This window comes from Colius striatus, chromosome 4, assembly GCF_028858725.1.
Source record: "Colius striatus isolate bColStr4 chromosome 4, bColStr4.1.hap1, whole genome shotgun sequence".
In the NCBI taxonomy this organism is placed as follows: Eukaryota; Metazoa; Chordata; class Aves; order Coliiformes; family Coliidae; genus Colius; species Colius striatus.
Genome location: NC_084762.1, coordinates 19,741,807 through 19,763,209, shown reverse-complemented (window position 1 = coordinate 19,763,209; position 21,403 = coordinate 19,741,807). Strand labels below are relative to the sequence as shown.

Sequence of the window (21,403 nt, the reverse complement as noted above, 5' to 3'; positions counted from 1 at the left end):
CCAGCCCCACTGGAGCTCCCCAGGACTGTCCCATGGGTGACCCCTTTCCCCACGACCCCTTCTGCAGCCCCACAGTAGTGCTGCTGCCTCTACCGGACTGAGCACAGGCAGCAAGGCTGGGAGAGACCTGCTCTCCCCTTTCTCTCCCAGCTCCCCTCCTTCTCTCTCCGCTCCCCCCTGCCTCGAATCTCAGCCTGGGGGTGACGTCATGGTGGGGGAGGGGCGGGCAGGGGGAGGGGACCCCCGCACCTCCCTTCCCTTCTCTCCGCAGCGCGGGGGCTGGGACGGACAGCCCCGACGGGGCGGCCCGGGGGCGGGGGAGGTGGGGGGGTTTCTGCCGTGCTATCCCCACCCCCGGCGGGGCGGCTCCTCAGTCTGCGCGTGTGTGTGTGTGTGTGTGTGTACGTGTGCGTGTGTCCCCCCCTCGCCCCCGCATCCCTCCCCCTCCGGAGGGACGGTCCGGCTGCCGCATCCCGCCCCCCGTCCCCCCCCCGCCTTTCGCCGCCACATGGGGCAGAAGGAGCCTGGAGGCGGGGGGGGAGAATTTCTCAGCGGTTATTGGGGCGGGGGTACACGGGGGAGAGCGGATAAATCCAGCCTGTGATGCCTATAAATGGCTTTTCTCTTCTAAGGTGCACATTTATTTAAAACAAAAAAAAAAAAAAAAGAAGAAGAAGAAAAAGGGGGGGAAAAAAAACCCCAAACGGGTCCGTGTCATCCCCCCGCGTCAGGGCCGGTGGTGGGCGTGAGGCTGTACTTCCCCCGCCCCCTCCTAATGGAGCGAACCATTCCCAGCTAGTCCTCCTCGCCCTCTCCCTCTGCCTCCCTCTTTCTTTCCTTCTCCTCTCGTCTCCCCCCCCCCCCCCCCCCCAAAACCGTCTTGTCTGCAAAGTCCTCCGCTGCTCGGAACTTGTTGGCAATGCCTATTTTTCAGCTTTCCCCCACGTTCTCCAAAGTAACTATTTAAAGATCTGCAGCCGCAAATGGTTTTACTAAATGTAGGATGGGACTTAAGTTGAACGGCAGATATATTTCTCTGATCCTTGCTGTACAGATAGGTAAGTGGACTGCCAAAAATTCGGGATCGAGCGGTGTGCACCCAAGGCCGGCTGATGCATGCAGAAACGGAACGGTGAAATAATCTGCGCCGGTGGACGGGGTTTGGGGCGACGGTGGGACCCCGCTACCCGCTGCCTCCGGCCCGCCGGCATCTCCGCGGTTCTTCACGCTGGCAAAGCTGGGGCGTCCGCAGGACAGGGAACGGATTTCTTCTTCCTCTGAAGTCACTTTTGTTGTTCGTTCTCTAAAATCAGTGCATGCTCACTCAAACTTGCTTTCCCCCCCCCCCCCCCCTTATGTTATCCTTCGTCTTATCATCTTATTCTTCCCCCCTCCCATTCTCTCTGTCCCCATGCACTACTGCGTTTGTATCTGCTTTTCGGATATCCCCTTCATTCCTTTCCACCGACAATTTGGGAACTCCAGTGCCAAGTAATCCTCTTCTTTCCCCGGGGACAGGGAAATAAGAACCGACACAAAATGGCTTGCGAGAGATCTGACTGGAAAGTTGTGGGGTGTTTTTTTTGCAGAAAATAAGAGGGACAAGCGAAGGGCTCCCTTTGGGAACTTGGAGGCTTTCCCATCTGCAGAGTAGTCTGAAACAGAAAAAGCCAAATCAAACCAAAACAACCAACTCCAATCACTAACTTAAAAAAAGAAAAATCTACCCTAATGGGGTAATTAAGCAAATAAAAAATATTTTTCAATTGCTAAGTCCCACGGCCCGATCGTTAATTTTGTGCTCGGAGAAGCGCTGTCAAAAATCAAACGAGTTCAAAAAAATTATGTGCATGCTTATTTACTTAAAATAGAACAGGTTTCCTTCAACACCAGTATGTGTTTTTGTGTGCTTGTTGCTGTTTTTGTTTAAAATCTTGGGGATTTTCACTGTTTCTTTTTGTTGGTTTGCTTTGGGGTTCATTTTATTCAATATTTCTTTGCGGAAAAATTTTTGAGTTACAGACATTAAACAATTTCCAAGTTAATGGCCACTTCGGTCCTGTGCAGGCAAATTGTAAAGATTATGTGTAAAATATGTATATTCCAGTTCATGATCCAAAACTAAGCTTCAAGGAAAAGGCGATTAAAGCGCCTCTTTTATTATCCAGATTGTCAAGTGTGAGGAGACCTCTGAAAATATTTACCTGCAAAGGAATTCTACTACAATTAAATAAACGTAAAATAATTGCTCAGCATTGCTATTTAGAGATCCTTTGGCTCAGTCACCTGCCTCTCCAGACAATCTCTGCAGCATTTTGTGGGTACCAAAGGAAAGAAGAGGTAAAAAAAAGATAAATAATTTTTAAAAACAGAAAAAAAAAGAGGAGGGAAAGAACCAGAAAGAGATCAAAGAAGAAGGCACAATGCCTTGAAATTTCCTAATGGAGAAAAGATAATAAAAATTAAAATACTGGGGTGAAATGTTGACCTCTGGAATATGTGGATATACGATACAAACCCCTCCATTCGTACTACCATTCCCTTTTAAATGAGGCTGAACTCTTCAGAAGGCCATTTTCTGTACTGTCAGAGAAAGAAGGGGCAAGGCATGCTTTGGATGTTGTTCTTCCTTTCAGTTCTTGCATATTTTTGTTTGTTCGTTTGGAGGAGGAGGATTTTCGCTCATTCGTGTTTACTTGATTCAACCGCGGGAGGAATTTATTCACGGTGTAATTTCGAGAGGTAGTTAAGAGTGGCTGGGAATCGCCGTCCCAGAGCTGGCGTGAGGATGAGCAGCGATCTGGGAAGTTACCCCAGAATATCGCTGCACAACCAGAGGGACGTTGGCGATGCGGTGGCTTTGCGGTGCCCGTGGAGAGGACAGCTTTGCAGCTCCTGGAAGGCTTTTCTCCTCTCTGCTCCTCCTTCGGTATTTCGGGTAACCTTCGCTTCATCCCACCCCGCCCCCCTCTCCCCCCACCCCCCCGCGAAATCCGCTTCTGATTGTCGTTGTGTGGGTTTTGCAAAAGGGGCATTTGCCTTTGCCCGCTCCCCAGTAACGGCTCTTGTGAAATGGATGTTCGGCGCCTTCTCAAAATGTCTGAAACAACAAAAAAAAAGAGAGAGAGAGAAAAAAAATATCTATCTATTTATTTGAGTACAAGAAATTAGAGATGCCCGAAATCCCTGACATTTTGGGAGGGGATGGGGCTGGGGAAGGTTAACGGGAGAGGGAACGGACACGAGAAAGCGGGGACAGGAGCCCGGGGACAGGAGGGATGGACCAGGCGCACCTAAAGGGCAGGCGGAGTGAGAGGACCAGGAGCGGGTTTCGGGAGGGGCACGATCCGTTATGGATGGCCCTTGCGGTCCTGCTGCATTGCAAATTGCTGCTCGCTCTTGTCTTGGAAGGCGGGGAGCGGAGAAGTCCAAGGCCACGGGAAAGCACAAGTGACCTCGTTCAAGAGAAATGCCGCTGTCGTTTACGTGGGCAGGATCCTTGTCCGTCCGCTTTTGGTTTTTAAAAATGATATTTTTTTTGTGTGCTTTATTGATGGGATTTACAGTAGTTTTAAGCCGGGGGCTCCGTGTGCGGAGGGAGTGGGAGGAGAGAGATGCTCTGAGCCTCGCTGGTCCCAGACATGACCCTCTACCACCCCTCGGCCCAGGCCCGGGGCAGGACTATGCCTCGAACCCCGTGTTTTCTGCACACCACGTTATGGTTTTGGAGAAATTGATGGGAACTTGCCTTTCCCTTTCCCGCTGTACCTGCGGGAACGGGATGTGGTGGGGTTTATAGGACACGGTTTTCCCTTCGGGATGTTCCTCAGCTCTTCTTTATTTGTTTGCCTGGGTTGCTTTTTTTTTTCCCTCCCGTAGCCAATGTCTGTAGCCTGCTGGGGGTTTGATGTGACGGCTGGCGCTGGTGTGTGTGTGTGTGTGTGTCTGTGTGTAGAGGGGCGTGGCCAGCAAGTCATCTTAGCGATGAATCAAACAGCAAGAGAGGGATTTGGGTTGAAACAGTCTCTTTTGGAGTCGGCTATTTTGCTTGTAGCCCGTGCCCGGTAAGGAAACACACACCTCTCGCCACAGCCGTTTCCTGGGACATGGGTCAGGAGGAGACCCTTGCGCCACTACACGCATCCCTCCCTTTGCGAGAGGTGTGGGCAGCCTGGGGGTCCTCTGAAGGGATGCAGGGGGCTAACCCCTTTCCGCCCCCGCTGCTCACAGAGACATCCCAGCTGCGCTGCCCGAGGTCGAGCCCGGGCCCGGGGACACTACCGGGTCCCCAACCCCCATCGCCGTCAGGAGAGCGTTTAGGGATCAGCAACAGCCCCCACGCCCCACTCCGGGCCCAGGTAGCCCTCCCGGCCTCGCGAGTCCTGCGGGCTGCATACCGCAGCAGTACCGTCCCTGCGTCCCGTCTCTTTCCCCCGCGGGACCTCGGCCTGGCAGCCGCGAACACCCGTGGGGGCCCCATCTCACCCACGCCGTAATTCATTTTCTTTCCCTTGGCGAGTGCCGTTTCCCACTACGATCCCGAACGGTGACCGAGGCGGCAGATGTGGGGCAGCAGGATTCATCCCTACCCGTTCCTGCCCCACTACTCCGGGCCCAGGCAGCCCTAAGCTGTCTGAGTGGCTTTGGCATGGCTTCTTTTCCTCTCTTTATCGCAGTTTGAGTTTTATTGTCATAACTATTCTTTTTCTGCCGCGTCTTACACCGTATTTGCCAAGCAACCTGGGGGAATAAGGAACTGTGTGTTCGCGCCGGTGTTTGCGGGGGAAAACGCGCCCACTGCTTCCAGGAGGAATTTTCTAACAAAGGAGCAAGTGAAAGGAGAAGTAGGCAGTGCATCTTCACCCAGACTCCCCTCCGCCTGGCCTCCAAGAAAAAAACCAACCTCCAAAAAATTCCCTTGATATCAACACCATTATTCCCCGGGCATCGAAAAAACCCATCACTAAAAAAAGTGAAAAATGCAAAGCCCCTGACTCCTGTCCCCGAGTGCCCCATGGCGACCCTGGCTCATCCTCCCACCCTGGATGGCGGGACGAGTCTTTAGCGACGGGGATGGGGGGAGGGGGGGAAGTGGCGGAGGGGGGTGGCTGGGCCGGAGGGGGCCGGCGGTGCTGACCTGTGCCCCTGCCCCCTCCAGCGTACCTGGTGCAGGCGGTGAGAGCGGCGGGGCGGTGCGATGCGGTCTTTAGGGGCTTCTCGGACTGTTTGCTGCGGCTGGGCGATAACATGGCCAACTACCCGCAGGATCTGGACGACAAGAGAAACCTCCAAACGATCTGCGCGTAGGTCTTTACTCTCTCTCCTTCGGGGCCACGGGAGGGGTGAATGGGACTAGGGGGTCACCCGGGTCCGGGCAAGGCGGAGCGGGGGGAGGGGGAGGTTGGATGGTGGCGGTGGGAAGGGAAGCGACAGAAGGACCGCGGGTTTGGCGCTTTAGGATGGGATTCTCTGCTCCAGGGTCCCTCCAAGCTCCCTACCGTGGGTACAGGCCGGCCTTGGGGAACAGTAAAGTCTGGAGGGAGTTTTAACAACGCCTTTTTCAGTTCTTCCCTCCGTGAATCTGGGCGGGTTTTTTGAGTGGTTTTATCTTGAGTTTTGTGGTTTGGGTTTTTTTATTTTTTCCCTCCTCGGTTCCTTGCTTGCACTCTTCCCTTTCTCCTTTGCACCGATGTGCTGATAGCAGCTGCAGGGAGATTGCCATACCTTTCCTCACCGCTGCCTTTGGGACCCCATGCTTACGGGTGGGCTCTGGGCTCTCAAGGCATAGGCAGGTCGAGGACAGGCAACTCATCTCGTCCCGTGCTGAGGAAGAGATTCCTCGGAAAACAAACCTTAAAATAAAGAAAGAAAATCCATCCCAGACACAATAGTAATCCCCGCGAGACTGCTCTCTTCCACCCCCCTGAGCCCTCCTAGTCCCCGGGGAAAGCCCATCTCCACTCCAGGTTCTCCCCACTCCCGGAACAGAGAGGAGAAGAAGGAAAGGGCAAGGATAAAGGGGGGAAAAAAGTTATTCATATAAAAGGAAAACAGCAACAACAAATAACACAGGGAGAAAAAAACCTTGCCTTGCAAAATCGGTCTTTTCAATTCCTCTCCGGAGCCTGAGGAGCTGGGACAACTGGAGGAGCCCTAAACTGGGGTAATTTTCCCCAGAGCTAGGCAGCGGTTCTCAGCACGAGGAGGGAAACCTGGAGTGGCTGCCAGGGGCCGGGAAGCCTCTTGCTGTGGCCTGGCCTCCACACTCCGGGGGCCCACGTCCCAGGCAAGGGACAAAAACGGGGAAGGGGAAGAAAGAAATACAGAGTATTCCCCCATCTGCCTAGTACTGTTTTCCAGTACAAACTGTCCACGTTGGAAAAAAAAAACAAAAACAAAAACAAAAAACCCCCCAAAACCGAAACACAAACAAAACCACAAAACCCCACTCCAAACAGAAAATCGTATTTTAAAACGAAATAAGGTCCGTAGCCATAAATACGTTTGGAATAGGGTTTTTATGTTTAGTCTGCAAAAATTCGGAAATGAAGGATGTGAAATAGAAAGGTGAGAGAGGAGGAGAGGAGAGGAGAGGAGAGGAGAGGAGAGGAGAGGAGAGAAGAGAAGAGAAGAGAAGAGAAGAGAAGAGAAGAGAAGAGAAGAGAAGAGAAGAGAAGAGAAGAGAAGAGAAGAGAAGAGAAGAGAAGAGAAGAGAAGAGAAGAGAAGAGAGAAACTGTGACCCTTTTCCTTTTCTTCCTACTTAGATATTTCTGAGCCAAGCATCTACCAAACCAGGCATCTCTCTGTAAATCCTGGGTTGTAGTATACCTTATGTTCTTCATGAGGAATAAAAACCCAGGGACAGCAGAGCCTAATATGGTGTCCTTTGGCAATTTGGCCAGAGATGGTTCCAACATGTAAAACTCCCCCCCCCCCCCTTTTTTTTTTCCCAAGCAAGAACCTTTCCCTGACCACCTCCTACCCCCCGATTGCCTTCGCCCTGTGCCAGGATGTATATTGAAAGAAGATTGTGAAAGATTTAATTTTCCTTTGGGAGATGCAATTACAGCAGAAATACTGCAGGAGAGGCACACTCTCAGACTCTGGCTTCTCAGTATCTCATTATTTATTACAAATGTAGCAAACATTGGGAGCCTACAACCAGCTTAGAGTGCTCATAAATTAGAGACTGTAGGACTGCTTTAAAAGAAAAAAAAAGAAAAAGAAAAATCAAGATCCAAATTTGCAGGTGCCTGCTTTAAAGCAAGGAGTAAAGGCAGAGGTCACATGCAGGACGATTTTCGATAAACCAGACGCCGAAAGGTCCTCCAGCCCTTCCCCCCGGCCCCTCCACCTCTGCGGTGGGGCAGCCTCCCCAGCGGCAAACTCCGGCACAGTCCCCGTCAAGAAGTGAATGAGAAGGGAAAGGGGAAAAAAAACCCAACAAACCAAAATACGTGTGGGAACAGCGAAATTATTCTGGGAAAGAAGAGAAACCCATCGCTGCTTATAGACCTCTGTCCATAGATGTGGAGTCGCTCCCCGTGCCGAGGGCCGGTGCGGAGGGCCCAGGAGGGCAAGATGCTGCTTCCTCCTCCTCCTCCTCCTCCTCCTCCTCCTCCTCCCTTTCTGTCCCTACAGTCAGAACCTGCTCTCTCCCCGGAAAATCCTTCCTGAGGGTTTCTAACGATGCACTGGGACCCTCCAGGATGCCACCTGGGAAAAGCCTTTGTCTTCCCCCGATGCCCCGCATTTATCAGCTCCCACTGGTGACGAAAAACTCTCTGGACGAGCTCATGGGTTCCTAGATTTGAGTCTGCCCGCCGAGGCGTCTGCCCCCTTCAGGCAAAGACCCCCTCGGGCAGACACCCAGCAAACCGATTTTTGCATGAGCTCGGGTTGATGGCCAAGAGGGCGTTGGAGGGACGGGGGGGTTACATCCTGAAAATCCCAGCCAACGTCAGCCTCGCCCTGAAAGCAGGCAGGGGAGCGCAAAACGTGGGCACAGGGCGGGCTGTGGGGAAGGAGCCGGGGATCCCACCCAGAAACCAGTGTCTCGTGGGACGGGGGCGAAGCGGGGAAGGGTGGGCAGGGGCCAAGGGGAGGTGGCGGCTCCACATCACCTGGTGCCAGCCCACACTTTAAAGTCTTCCCCGCTCAGCTCCGACTTCGGGCGGTGAGAGGGAGTGCTGTTGGGCCCGAGGGGGCGGGTACCCGCCACCCCATCCCCCGGGAAAAGTGGGTGCGTGCCTGTTTTGATGCCAGCTGCTCTCCCCTCCTGCAGGTACTGGGATGATTTCCACGCTTGCACCCTCACAGCGCTCACCGATTGCCAGGAAGGAGCGACAGACCTCTGGGAGAAATTGAGACGGGAATCCAAAAACCTCGATTTCCAAGGCAGCTTATTTGAACTGTGCGGAGGCGGCAGCGGCGCGGCACCGTCTCTCCTCCCGCCGGCTTTGCCCCTGCTCTTGGCGGCTCTGTGGGCCGCCCTAGTGACCTGGCTGCCTTTTTAGGGGGGGCGAGCACACCCACACCCAACACCTTCTCCATGTGCTGGATCTCTAGAGGAAGTGTCCATCCGTTGCTTTGGGGACGTTGTGCTTTTCTGTGGTTGATGATGATGATGGTGGTGGTGGTGGCTGATGGTGGTGAAACACCCATATAGGACTGTGGAAGCGTTCTCTCTTTCTTTTAATTTAGTTTTTCTTTTGTGTTTTATTTGCCAAATGTTACCAAACAGGCAGCGGCGCGCAGCCCAAATCGGACCTCAGCTTTACTATCGCTTTGAATCAAAAAACGAAAAGAAAAAATAGAAAAGAAAGAAAGAAAGGAAAAAAAGACCCCAAACCCCAAACTCGAGCCCTCGTTGTGCAAAAGCAAATCTCAGGAACCGCTCTGGGCCACCTAACGTTAAGGTTGTAATCGGCCGGGCTACCTCCCGGCGGGCCACGGGCTCCTCTCCAAATGTGGCAACGTGCGAGGCGAGCACAAAAACGCAGACACACACTAAAAAACAAAGGCACTGGCGATGAATCCAAGGTAGATGTCCACGTGTGAAGCATATGGTGAATAATTCACAATCTCTCATCTTTCCTCCACAGTCGCTTGTTTTTTGGTCATTCCACTGCAAAGAAAAAAAAGCAAAAAAAAAAAAAGCAAAAAAAAAAAAAAAGCGCAAATCCAACCTTAAAAATTAAAAAGTGCATTTTTCCTCAAGGGGAAAAAGAGAGCAAGAGAGTGAGAGAGAGAGAGAGAGAGAAGAGGGGGAAACGAACAGGGAAGGAAGGAAAGAGCGAACGAATGAAGGAAGGAATGAAAAGAAGAGCGAGAAATGTGTCTAAATGCCCAGAGGAGTGAAGGAATGCTGCTAACAGATCTCCGAGAGTTTACCTTTACTTGCTGTTTGAAGGCATCTTTCCAAATTCACTGCCTTTAATTTTTCTCCTCCTCTTTGTTTTTAGATGTTACACATACCAGTAAAATACCTGAATATCCAACCGTAGAGATCACAAAAAGGGGGCTTAAATGTAAATCGAAACAAAAGACAAGCAAAACAAAACACCGATAACATCAAAATTATTTTGGAAAAAAAAAAAAAAGAGCCTTGATTTTAAAAGAGAAGAAAAATGTAATTTAAACAAAAGTTTATTATAAAGTCAAATCAGCAAAAAATAACAAAAAAAGATTTGCTACAAAGTATAGACAGAAGTATAAAATAAAAAAAAATATTGTTTGAAATGAGGGTGTTGTCCTTTTTCTACAACATGCCTAGAGTATCTTGAAAAGGAACAGGGCTTTTAAGGCAAAGAGGGCTCAATCCCGAGCCGATCCCTCGACGAAGAGGACAGTTTCAGTTCAAACAAGGACAAGAAGGCTCAATCGGGTAGTCGCAGCCTTCCTTTTTTTTCTTCTTCTTCTTCCCCATTTCTTTCTCAAAAATAGGCTATAAATCCTCCCACCCTCCTCCTCGTCCTCCTCCTGAAGCCCCAAACCGCAGCACGCCCGTAGCCGGCGAAGGATAGCCGGCGTGGGGAGCGGCGGTCCCGCGGGGGCGGGCGCGGAGCGAGGCGCGGAGCGGAGCGGGGCGGAAGGAAGGGCGGGTGCGGAGCCCCGGCGGAGGGGGAGCAGCAACCACCATTAAGGAGGAGACTGCGGAGCCGGAGCCGGGGCGCAGAGGAGCCCTTTCATAATTAATAAGGCAGCTCAGCCGAAGGAGCAAAGGGAAGGGGGGGCCGCGGTATTGATTTCGCAGCAGAAAGCTGCTCTAACCTCGGCTATTTATAGGCGCCTGATGCCTTTATAAAGAAATACACATCAAAGAGTAAACACGTCTTTTCTACTTAGAAGGCGAGAGCCCAGCTGGCGACCGGGGGTGGGTGGGTGAGAGGGTGATGGGGAGGTAGGGATCGCAAATTGGTGTGAGATAATTTATTCCGGTGAGGAACCGTTGCCCGTGCAATAGGTCTCCTTTGCCAGCGGGTAGAGTGGCAGGGTCTCCCTCGCCTTCGCCCCCTCTCCCTGCTCCCCTTCCTTCCCGAGGTCCGCAATGTAATGTGTAAGCAATAGCAAACGTAACAGTTCATAAATCAAACAGTGGGTCGCAAGCCAATCTGCATTTCCCAAACGGATTGAATCCCGGCAACGAATGCGCGCAGGAACTGGAGCAAGGAGCCTTTACCACTGGAAGCAATGTTGATTTTTTAATGATAAAATACATTATGCCTGTGTTGGGGGGGCTTTGCAGAGCTCAGCTTCCCTTTGGCAGATACAGGTCTGCTTGTATTTCACTTTCCCTTGCCCTCCCTCTAGACTCAGTCCCCACCACCACTAAAGAAAAAGAAAAACCCTGGAGAGAGGAGCTTTGTTTAAAACGGTTTGGGTTAGTTTCCCTCCCCACAGAGGATCTAGACCTAAATTGATTTTTTTTTTTCCCCCCCTGTGCACATCTCTCTATTCATGAGGTCAGACGCTGCTATTATGATTTCCTCCAGCACGAAATACCAGCTGCCAACGAGAGAGCCCTTGCTGGGGTGCGAGGGGCCCCAGGGACTTTTCACCGTCAGCAGGGACCCCTCTTCGCCCTGAATTGCCCGGGCTCTTGTCCTCTCTGTTGCTGACATCCCGCGGACTCGGCTGCGGGAGGCGGCCGGGCGGGCTCCCGCCTGTCCGACTGCTGGACTATGCCCATCCGTGGGAGGCTGGTTGGAGAGGAGCCTCTCAGCTTTTCATCGCCCCTCGGAAGAAAGCTGAGGCTTCATAAAAAAGGGGTGATTGGCAGTTCATTGGTGAACTCGAGTTATGCTCGCGTGAGGTTGCATTACTCATGGATAATTAGCACATCCCCCAGTTAGCCCTCCGTTGAGGAAAATGATCAAATGGTGGCAAATCGTGGGGGAAAAAAAGACGGTAGGGAAAGGGTCAGTGCTCTCCAGAGTCTTCTCTCCTGTTTCGGGCTTCTGATTGTCGGTCGCCCGTCCTGGGGATGCGGGACGGCCACCGGACATCCCAGGGTGCAACGACACATTTGCTGCTCAAAAGCCTGCATTGCACCCCCAGGATTTCCCGCAGCAAACCACGGTCCTCCTCGCGCAACCGGCAAGTGAGGCTCTCTCGGCCGGCAGCTCAGTATTTCTTTCGGGGAACACGAGTAACCAACAAACTCCCTCCCATCCCCCGTGTTCATTTTGTAACAGCCCCTCAGTAGTCAAGGTTGTTCCCCTTTATTTCTGACGCCTGAGTGCGGACTATTTGTCTTTCCTTTTTTTTTTTTTTTTTTAATCTCAGGGTTAATTGCTCTGTCTTGCCATGTTTTGGGAACATCGCCTTGCACCCGTAAGGGTTTGTAAGGGCTAGCAGGAGAGGGATGGGGCGAAGGCTGGGATGTCACTTGCCGGGTGGGTCCCACTGTCCCAGACAGCGGCTGCTGTAGCAAAAGCTCGAGAGGTTCAAGCCTCTGAACACCTCTTAAATCCTGGGAAAACGTGAGCTGATGAAATGAGGAGGGAAAAGGAAAAAGAAAAGTATTTAAACGTTGAGAGTAATCACAGTAAAATTATCTCCTCCTTACACAAATAAACTAAATAAATACAAAATAAGAGAAGGAAAAAAAAAAGCATAAATGCAGATCAAACCTCATAGCTGCAACACAAGACAATCCAGCGCCTTTCTAGCTGGCTGGATAATCGGGGAAGGTTGCAGCCATTGCGGTTCTGCCTGCCCTAATTCCCGTTCCCAGCTCCGACTGAGCAACCGCAGCCCCGCAGTCCCCGAGGGCCGCAGAAAGCTGCCTCCCTCCCTCCTTCCTTCCCCGCCAGTGCTGGATGAACCCGGGCTTGGCAATCGGCTGCTCTCTGCCAGCCTCGCCTCAGCCTTTTAGCAGCCCGACTGAGCCCGGGAGGGATGGCTGTGCCTCTCTGCCTGCCTGGGCTGCCCTCTGACGCAGGGAGCCTGCTGGGCTGAGGTGCTGGTGGACGGTTTGATTTTGCTCTAAAGGAGTAAACAAAAAAAAAAAGAAAAAGTCCCTTTTCCATCTGCTTCTGTTCAAAGGCTGCAAGAGGGAGATGGAGCAGGTCTGTGCTGGGAGCCAGGACACACAAAACTGAGGCAAAGGTGTCGGAATGGTAGGGATGGCAAACAGGTCGGCCCTTACTGAGGGAGCAGGAAAGCATGGTATTAAAAATAAAGTGCAGTATCCATTTCTCACTGGGCTTTCCAGTTGGCTACATCTGTGCCTCAAAAGAAGCAGTGAGATATTGTTGGGCCCTGGCTGGTTTGCATAGCCTAGGGACAAATGTATCAGTGACTCTCTCGGCCCTTTTCCTTTCCAAGGCCCTGTGCAGTTGTTTTCCTGCCCAGTGAAATCCAGTATACTCTGTGAAGGGCTGACAATGCAAGGAGACAGAGGCCAGTCCAGCCTTCCTATTCATCAGGGCTGATTCATTAATAATTAGTGCCATTAGGTGCATTATAGCAAGTGCCTGAAGGCCTCAATTAAAGGAAAGTGAGCTTGTTAAATCCAGAGAGCCACTTTCTCCCTCTGTTACTCCTGCCTGATGCAGAAGCTGTGCCTCCAGGGTAGGCAGTAGGAATAGACCTGGCTTTCTAGGTATGCAGCCTCTCTGCCTTCCCTTTCCCTCCTCCTCCAGCTTTTCCTCTCCTCCACCTTAGCTTCAGATCCTGCAGAGCCAGGCTGCTGCAAGAGATGCCTGGAAGGACTTGTGGGAGAAGGTGGCAAATTAGGTTATTTTTCAGAGCCATTTCACCCTTCATCACAGAGCAAAGAAGTGGGTCTGGGGTGTTTTTTTGGAGACGGGTCAGGGTTGGGATTTGGGTGGGATTTTTTTGCAGGAAGAGGGTAGTGGGCAAAGTGATGAAAACTGCAGAGGAGTCTGTTAAAAAATCAGATGCAATTTTAGCTGCCCGAAAGAGTTGCTTTAGGCTATGGACAGCTGATGATCAATGTTGCTGTTGGCATATATGCTTCCAGCTAGCTACTGTCTTAGCTGCTGTGTCTCCTGAGACAGAGTTTCAACCCAAGGCCTATTGCAATGGTGGTACAGCAAGGGGCTTTTGTTTGCTTTGGGCTAAGGACCTACTGCTGTCCAGTTCCACCAGTGAGAAGAAAAGCTGGAGGTGATATGAGAAAGACACAGCACTGTCATTGGTGAGTTACTGGCTGTTCTTTTCTCCTCAAATGCCCATGGTAGGTCTGTGTTAGAAGACCTCACTCAAAGCCTCCTACTCCTGATCTAAGGCTTTGCTAATGGATTGGCAGGCTGTGTTGGCATAGGCTTTGCCTTTCAGGAGGTACTATAGAAAAAAACCTTTAAATGATTCAAATGATCAGAAACTCAGGCTGTGCTCTCTGCCTTAGCTTTTTGGGTTTCATTGTTTGTTTTATTTTTTTCTGTGTTCATTTCCTAAGCTGATGTGAAGGAAAGATGGAAACAGCCCGCTGAAGGTCAAGGTGAGACTGACCATCAGTTCACATGAGTGCTGATACTCACCAGCAGAAATCGATGCCCACAGGTGCTGGAAGTCTTCTCAGTAAGAGAAACAGCATTGCTGCAGGGGACAAACAACTAGTTCCGACCTTCTTCATACAGCTCTTCTGTGGGGAAAAAAAAAATCCCCCGAAGTCAATATGCATTATGCTTAGGTAAGGATTTCAAATGCTTGGGTTTTGCCTCTGACAGGGATGTTATCCAAGTATGAACTCCAAGTTCATGAAGAGTGTGGGCAGCAGGTTGAGGGAGGTTCTGCTCCCCCTCTACTCTGCCCTGGTGAGGCCTCATCTGGAGTCTTGTGTCCAGTTCTGGGCTCCCCAGCTCAAGAGGGACAGGGAACTGCTGGAGAGAGTCCAGCGCAGAGCCACCAAGACGACCAGGGGACTGGAGCATCTTCCTTATGAGGAAAGGCTGCAGGAACTGGGGCTGTTTAGTCTGGAGTAGAGGAGACTGAGGGGGGGATCTCAATATTTACAAGTATCTAAATGGTGGATGTCAGGAGGTTGAGTCATCCCTCATGTCTAGCAACAGGACAAGGGGTAATGGGATGAATCTGGAATACAACAAGTTCCATTTAAACATAAGAAAAAACTATTTCACTCTGAGGGTGACAAAACCCTGGCACAGGCTGCTTAGGGGGTTTGTGGAATCTCCTTTTCCAGAGGTCCTCAAAACCTGCCTGGACGTGTTCCTGTGTGACCTGATCTAGGTGGACCTGCTTTGGCAGACAGAGACTAGATAGTCTCTAAAGATCATCCAACCTTTCCAATCCCTACCATTCTATGATTCTACTCTGCCAAAATGCAAAGTGTTCATGTGTGCATCATACTTTGCATCTTTAGAACCTCCAGGTTTCTTGCCTATAACATCAATTTATTAAGGACTGTGAAAAGCTGACTAATTGTCTCAAGCATCAAAGACCAAATCTTTTTTGTTTTACTGTGAAGCAGGTAGTGCATCCTCTGATACCACAAATTTTTATAACACTTTGAAAACTAATGGATATTCAATCAAATATTTCCTAAGTCAAAGAGGAAAAAAAAGAGGAAGAAAGAAAGAAAATATAAGAATCACTGTCATTGCTAGTAATTGTTTTAATCAGATTTACCCTATCCTAGTTTAAGACTGTCTATTTTTGCTGCAGACACTATCAGTAAGTTTACTTATATGGTACATTCTGCCAAATGCACCTCAAGAGTCAAATCACTGTGTCTAGCAGAACATTTCTCTGTCAGAACTTTTAATAGTAGTATTTTCAGTATGAGAAGTTTGACAATAGATGAATAGTTTGTTATTTATTTTCCTTTCTATGTGTTTTATTTTGAATGGACAATGCAAGAAGTCATTCCTGTGCTCGTTTGGGGCACTTTCAATTGTCCAATCCTCTCGCACAAGCTGCCTTTGCAAAGGGATGATTCCTGTAAAGCCACTGCCCCATTTCATTTCTCATATTCCAAGAAATATTTAGATTATGTCGTCAGATGAGAAAAATGAAAACAGATTTTGTTATCACGGAGCATTGGTCACATTAGTGTTGTGATGCCTCATTTACAGATCCAATATGTCAGAAAATTGTCCTGAGCTTTGCTTTTTATTGAGACTTAATAGACACCCTTGTCCCTTTTACTGGATCTGTAATGCAAGACTTGGTTTTGTTCTGTTGCCAAGACATTTCATTTCATCTCCCTTGCCCGTACTACTACTGTCTATTAAATGGGAGCAGCACTTTGAGATCTTTGGTGGGTGAATGAGGAAGTATGCATTGTTAATTTGAATGGGTTTTTTTTTATCTTTTAGCTTTCATCAGAAGAAAAAACATCTGGATTGAAATGACAATAACAAATAGTAGGTAAAGGATGCTTCCCTGTGGTTTCATATATCTGCTGTGTACCAGAAAACATCCAGCCCTGGGCACACAAGAGTTGTGGTTCATGTCTCCCTCTGAAGAAGCCTCAATGGAAAGATTGCTATGGCATACCCATCTAATGCAGATGCTGTGCTGCAGGCATTTCGGGCTGAGAATTTCAGCCTGCACCCTTGGCTAGGCTGCTGAGAACAAGCTGCAATCCTCGTCCTTCTTGCGGAGATCCTAGTCCATCTTCAGCCATGTCACTCTGCTGGCAAGATCCCTGTTTTGCTGTGCATCGAAAGTTCATTTGATTCCCTCCCCTCTCATTTTCTTTAGGTGTCAGCATTTTGTGCTCTCCATCTAAATCAGAGGTCTGGCAACATAAATACTTAGAAGACTTAGGAGAAGAAGAAAACATCAATATTTCACTGAACACACAAAGCTGCACAACTCCGCAGTCTTCATTTTAATGTCACCTGTGGTTAGTTTGAGTTTCTTTCTGCAAGCTGAGTGATTTAAACATCACTTTGAATCCCTCCTGTGTGAAAAGCTTGGTTTTCTCTCTTATTGTGTTAAGGAAGAGCTGTGAGGAGTTTGTTCAAGCTCACTAGTCAGGCAATCCTAAGGTGGCTGACTTCTAGCAAAAGTCACAGCAGGAATAAGCACAAGCCAGTCTACTCACCAGACACAACTTTTGCCGCTCTCCAAGTTATGATCCAATTCATGCTGACATTAGACAAATCCATTAGCAAATGTAATATAGGAAAACGCAAAGAAAAAGGAGCTGGATGGCTTATCACGGACCTGGACTTAGAAATGATGGCCCGTTAGAAGGCGGCATCACTGGCTGTAGGGAGGCTGGGCCCACTCACAGCAACTCAGGGCTTTCTCTGCTCATGTTAGGCCACAGTCCCAAGTTTCCCATCTCATCCTTTCTGTGAACTAGATAATACAAGATCATCCTTTCTGTGAACTAGATAATACAAGATCATTCTTTCTGTGAACTAGATAATACAAGTCCCACGCAAGTTGGTCAGAGTTCTGCGAGAGTACTGGCATGAGCAGGAGCAGCAATTAGCTCATAATTCACTCTGGCAGCCTGTTGCTTCTGACCTCTCCCCCTGCTGCTCTCTAACTGGAGGCCTTGTGCTCTGGAAGAAGGGGAGAACATTTTGTTCATGCTCATATCAATCAAGACATCCTATGAGCTGCTTATTCTGTGAAATTCTATCTCCTGTGGTGTCTGTCTCCTGTATGGACTCTTTGGTAGCTAAGCTGACTCCAGTTGTGCTTCTGTAGCGGATGCACTCCCAGCATTTTTCTCCTCTGCCTGCCTACTGCCACAGCACTTATAGGAAGCTCAAACCTTTGAGACTTCCACCCCCTGTCAAGTTCGATCAAACTCAGCTCACAAGCTCAAAAAATTATTTAGGAGGGATTGACTGGCACTTGCACAGACAGTGTGATCTCATAAGCTTCCTTTCCTTGGAAAACTAGGCTACCAACCTAGCAACGAGGGAAAAAAATGCCATCCTGCTGGCAAAAAGGACCTAAACATTGGGAGGAAAGAGAGAAGGTGGGAGAGGAAAGCTGCTTTGAAGGGGGAGGAAAAAGTCACTGCTTTGTGGCTGCAGAGCTCTTGCATGCTTAAAGGGCCAACCTTGGAGAGATCTGCTGGAGAAAACATTCTTCAGGGGATGGCAAGATCTCTTATGAAAATTAGTAAGGTAGAGAAATCATCTGGGTTCATCTCACCACCATGCATTCTAAATGGATATTGATATGACAAGGTCTGTCTCCAGTGGTACATGTTTCTCTCTGCTGACTAGAGGAAGACACCAACACAACTATTGTACGTCTTGTGTGCCTGCAGTATCTGAAGTGAGATGCTTTCTATGCTGAAAGGAATGATCCTCTTACTGCTCTCTCCTTCAGACCAAAGTTTCCATGGTGCTGCTGAAGGGTTTGTTACTCTGTGTAACATGTTTGTATTTTAGAAAAGCTGCTGTGTGTCTTAATAGCTGCAAATGCATGCATGGTTTTACTGGGCATTTGTAGGCACTTACCCTTTGTGCACTAAAACCTTTCCTGCCCTTGTATCTTACAGAATAAAATCCTTTAAGTGAGCTTTAATGATTCTAGTGCTACTTCTTTACAAATTAGAGAGCTGTCATCCTGTTTTCATTTGATATCACACAACATTTAAGGCCGTCAGTAGTATTATCGTGCATACTCATATAAATTGATATTTAATTTCAGTAATTATAATATTACTAATTGTATTTTTGCACCTGATGCTACTACTGACATTCAGCTTTTGAGCTCTGCTTTGCTCCTTCTAGATTTAGATGTTCCTCACTCTTTATTCTTCCCCACCTACAGCAGATCATATACACAATGAAACTCGGAGATAAAAGCTTGGACCTTCCCATTAAATGCATGGGATAGTTTGAAACTCTGGGTGTACCCAGAGTGCAGAATATGCTCAAACATCCTCTCCCTGTTACCATGTCATTTTTATGAGGCTTGGGAAGTGGTGTTATAACCCAAATTTTGCAGAGTGCTTAAGTGTTGGTTCGTACTTACCTGTTCCTAAAGGTCTTCCATTTGCACTTTTTAGACATCTTTTTTTATTGCAGCCCTTCACTTAACATATCCCGGGACTGCCGTGGCTTCGTGTCTCAATGTTTTTCTCCTCAGGACCTTGCACTCTTGCATTTGCTCTGTAGTAGTCCCTGAGAAAGTACTTGCTTCCTACACCTCAGCTATTTTCTGTCCTTTTCTTCTCTACCTTCTCACCATGTTGCTGTCAAGTTACAGTTTCTAGTCTGCAATGAAGTTCCCACACCTTGTCCACTTCATGTCTTCTAGACTGTTGACTTAATATCAGAACAGCTAGGACAGATAATGAGCAAATAATAGTCATTCTAATACATGATAAGAATTACCTAATTGCAGATGTGTACCAGGCTTAGCAGTCAATTAGTGTGCAACATTTGCACCTAATTAAGCACAATTCAGTCGGTGTCAGTGGTGTTATCAGATAAAGATTACTGAGAGGTAACTGAGCAGGCTTTAAGGGTATAATTTTACCAGGGGAAAATTGTAGGGATTGGTTGTTGATATGACTGTGATCTCCTGTTACACAAGAGAGGACACTCAGGAGAGGATGTTCACCTGGGGACTCCAGACTACATCTCTTCTTGGCTGGCCGTGGAGTACATTTTTCCTTTTAACCTTGGACTTGATGTATGCCATCATCTACGAAACCAGTGAATAAAGCATGTGCTTTGTGCTTGTGAACCTGCCTCGACTTTCTTTGCGTATAAAGTAAAACAATCATCTGGGCCATGGGATTCCTGCTGACTCCCAGTAGAATTTGAGGTCACTGACCCCTCTTCTCAAAGATCACAGAATTAAAGAATCTTAAGGGTTGGATTCCTAAGTCCCTAAGTCCCTCTGGGTTATGGTACACACAGAAAATTTTGGTTCAGTTTCATTAACAGAAAACCTTTTGCAGACAGTACATATTTACTATTACTGCCATATATCAATATTGTTGCCATCTATTTTTTTCACTTTAGGAGTGGCTTTTTTTATTTTAGCTTGAAAACTGTGTCAAAATTAGTTAAATTAAACCAACATCAATTTAATTTAACCTGAAGGGAATGATTACCTCCCAGACAATTGCTATGCTGGTAGCAGTGTATGGTGCAGTAAGGTTTCATGTTCTACAACAGAGCCATGGCTACATCCAGGCTGGAGTGTCCATGTGGCAATAAGCACTGACTTCATTCAGTCTTGTTGTTTTAGCTCACCTGCAAAAGCAGCTCCTCTGATTGAGTGAGCAAATTCACCTCTTCGTATAAGTACACACTCAATAGACCAAATTATAACAGTGGTGCCTAAAGTGGATGTCCAGGGAGTGATGAGGTATTATGACAGTGGACAAGTGACATGAAAACTGCTCCTTGTAGTTTTGCATAAAGCCTTGTGTTCCAGTTTCTTTGGAGCCAAGGCCAAGAGTTCTGCAGGGATGCTATCTGGGAAGAAAAACACTAAGACAACAAGAAAAGATAATTTGCACTGAAGTGTCTGGAGAACTCTGCTGTAACAGCAAGGTGAATAACCTAAAAGAGAAAAAAAACCAAAAAACAAAAAAACTTTGACCTCCTTTCATCAAGACACTCATTGCCCAAACATCCCAAGCAGTGTCTCCACAGCACAAGTCCAGAAAGCCATCAGAAACATGGCTTATGTCTAATGACTTAAAAATAACCAGCAAGGGTGATTCCATACCTCCTCAGACTGTCAGTACTGAACTTTTTTCACTAAGACATCTTTCTGCAAAATCTAACCTGAATTTTCCAGTTTTAGATGTGACTACAAACAGGTTGGTTGAAGTCTGTCAGGAGTAACATGGATCATCCATTTACACCATGACCTCTTGTGGGCCTTTCCAACTTTCTTTCATGGCTTTCTAGCATTCCAGTGTAATAAATGAACAGCTAGAGGAAATGCTTGCTCTTTTAAAATATCTGCTCTTCACAGAACATGTGCTTTAAATGAAATAAGAGCTGGTTATCTACCATCACTGAACTTATGCAAATATTTATTGACTTGGTATAAAAACCAGGAAGAGTCATCTGTTTTTCTAAAGTCTTTCTGGGGCAAAGAAAATCCATGAGGCTGCTCTTACATTGGAAAGTCAGCACATGTTACTCTAGGATCAGAGAGATGGAAGAAATTCTGAGACAGGAAGCTGTGCTGGACATCTGCACACAGCCTGCTAAGTGTGTACAACAAACATCACTGAATCAGTTGGCACTACTATCATTTAGACGTGCCATCAAGGGTGAGTTAACTTCAGAGTTAACCCAAACTTAGGTACAGCTATACAGGGAGCAGCTATTAGAAATAAGACAGTGACTGATCTTGTTGACATTTGGGTTAAAACCTGTCCAAATGTGTTATCCCTTAGGGCACCTTATACCAGCTGGGGAGAAGAAGTGAAAACTATTTTCCAGTCTTTGTGCTGGCATCTCCAGGCTGGTGTCCTGTCAGGAGAAACAGGGAGCTGGCATACTCAGAGACGTGCAACGTGGGTACCTCCTCCAGAGAAGTGCCAGCTGCTGGCTGCTGCTGGCTTACAACAGCAGAGAGAGCAGCAGAGATACCCTTCCTGCTGGGCAATCTGACCTATGCCAGGACTGACAATGAATCATTTCTCCACTGATAACTGTTGAGAGCTTTCCTGTGTTTACACAATGTTAGCAAATACTCCAATCCCTCGTGTGCCAAGACCGGCACTGGAAAAATGCTGCTATGGTATCAGTTTAGGTACCAGCCCTGTGTATCCTTAGGTACACAGCCTTCATCAGGCTCTGGCTCCCTTCTTGTTTGGTGGCATTCATTCTCTAGAAGGTCAGAGAAACATCTCTAATCTACATGGACAGGTGGCTGGTCTCTCTCAGCTCTCGGCTTGATCAGAAGATAAGACCCCACAGTCAGATTCACAATGTCCTTCGCTGGCCACCCTTTCAT

General features: G+C 48.3%; 1 protein-coding gene across 1 annotated transcript; it reads left to right on the top strand.

The window, feature by feature from the left end:
• Nucleotides 1–875: 875 nt before the first annotated feature.
• Nucleotides 876–9,665, top strand: NRN1 (neuritin 1). Its single transcript, XM_061995526.1, has 3 exons — nt 876–1,058; nt 5,159–5,303; nt 8,286–9,665. The coding sequence occupies exons 1-3, from the start codon at nt 1,004–1,006 to the stop codon at nt 8,515–8,517; spliced, it is 432 nt and encodes a 143-aa protein (XP_061851510.1). The 5' UTR covers nt 876–1,003; the 3' UTR covers nt 8,518–9,665.
• The last annotated feature ends 11,738 nt before the right edge of the window (nt 9,666–21,403 follow it).

Bases quoted from the DNA above. Each gene is read 5' to 3' on its own strand.
- NRN1 (XM_061995526.1), top strand. From the start codon at position 1,004: ATGGGACTTAAGTTGAACGGCAGATATATTTCTCTGATCCTTGCTGTA. The intron at 1,059-5,158 runs GTAAGTGGACTG...TGCCCCCTCCAG, and splicing joins GATCCTTGCTGTACAGATAG to CGTACCTGGTGCAGGCGGTG. The intron at 5,304-8,285 runs GTAGGTCTTTAC...CCCCTCCTGCAG, and splicing joins AACCTCCAAACGATCTGCGC to GTACTGGGATGATTTCCACG.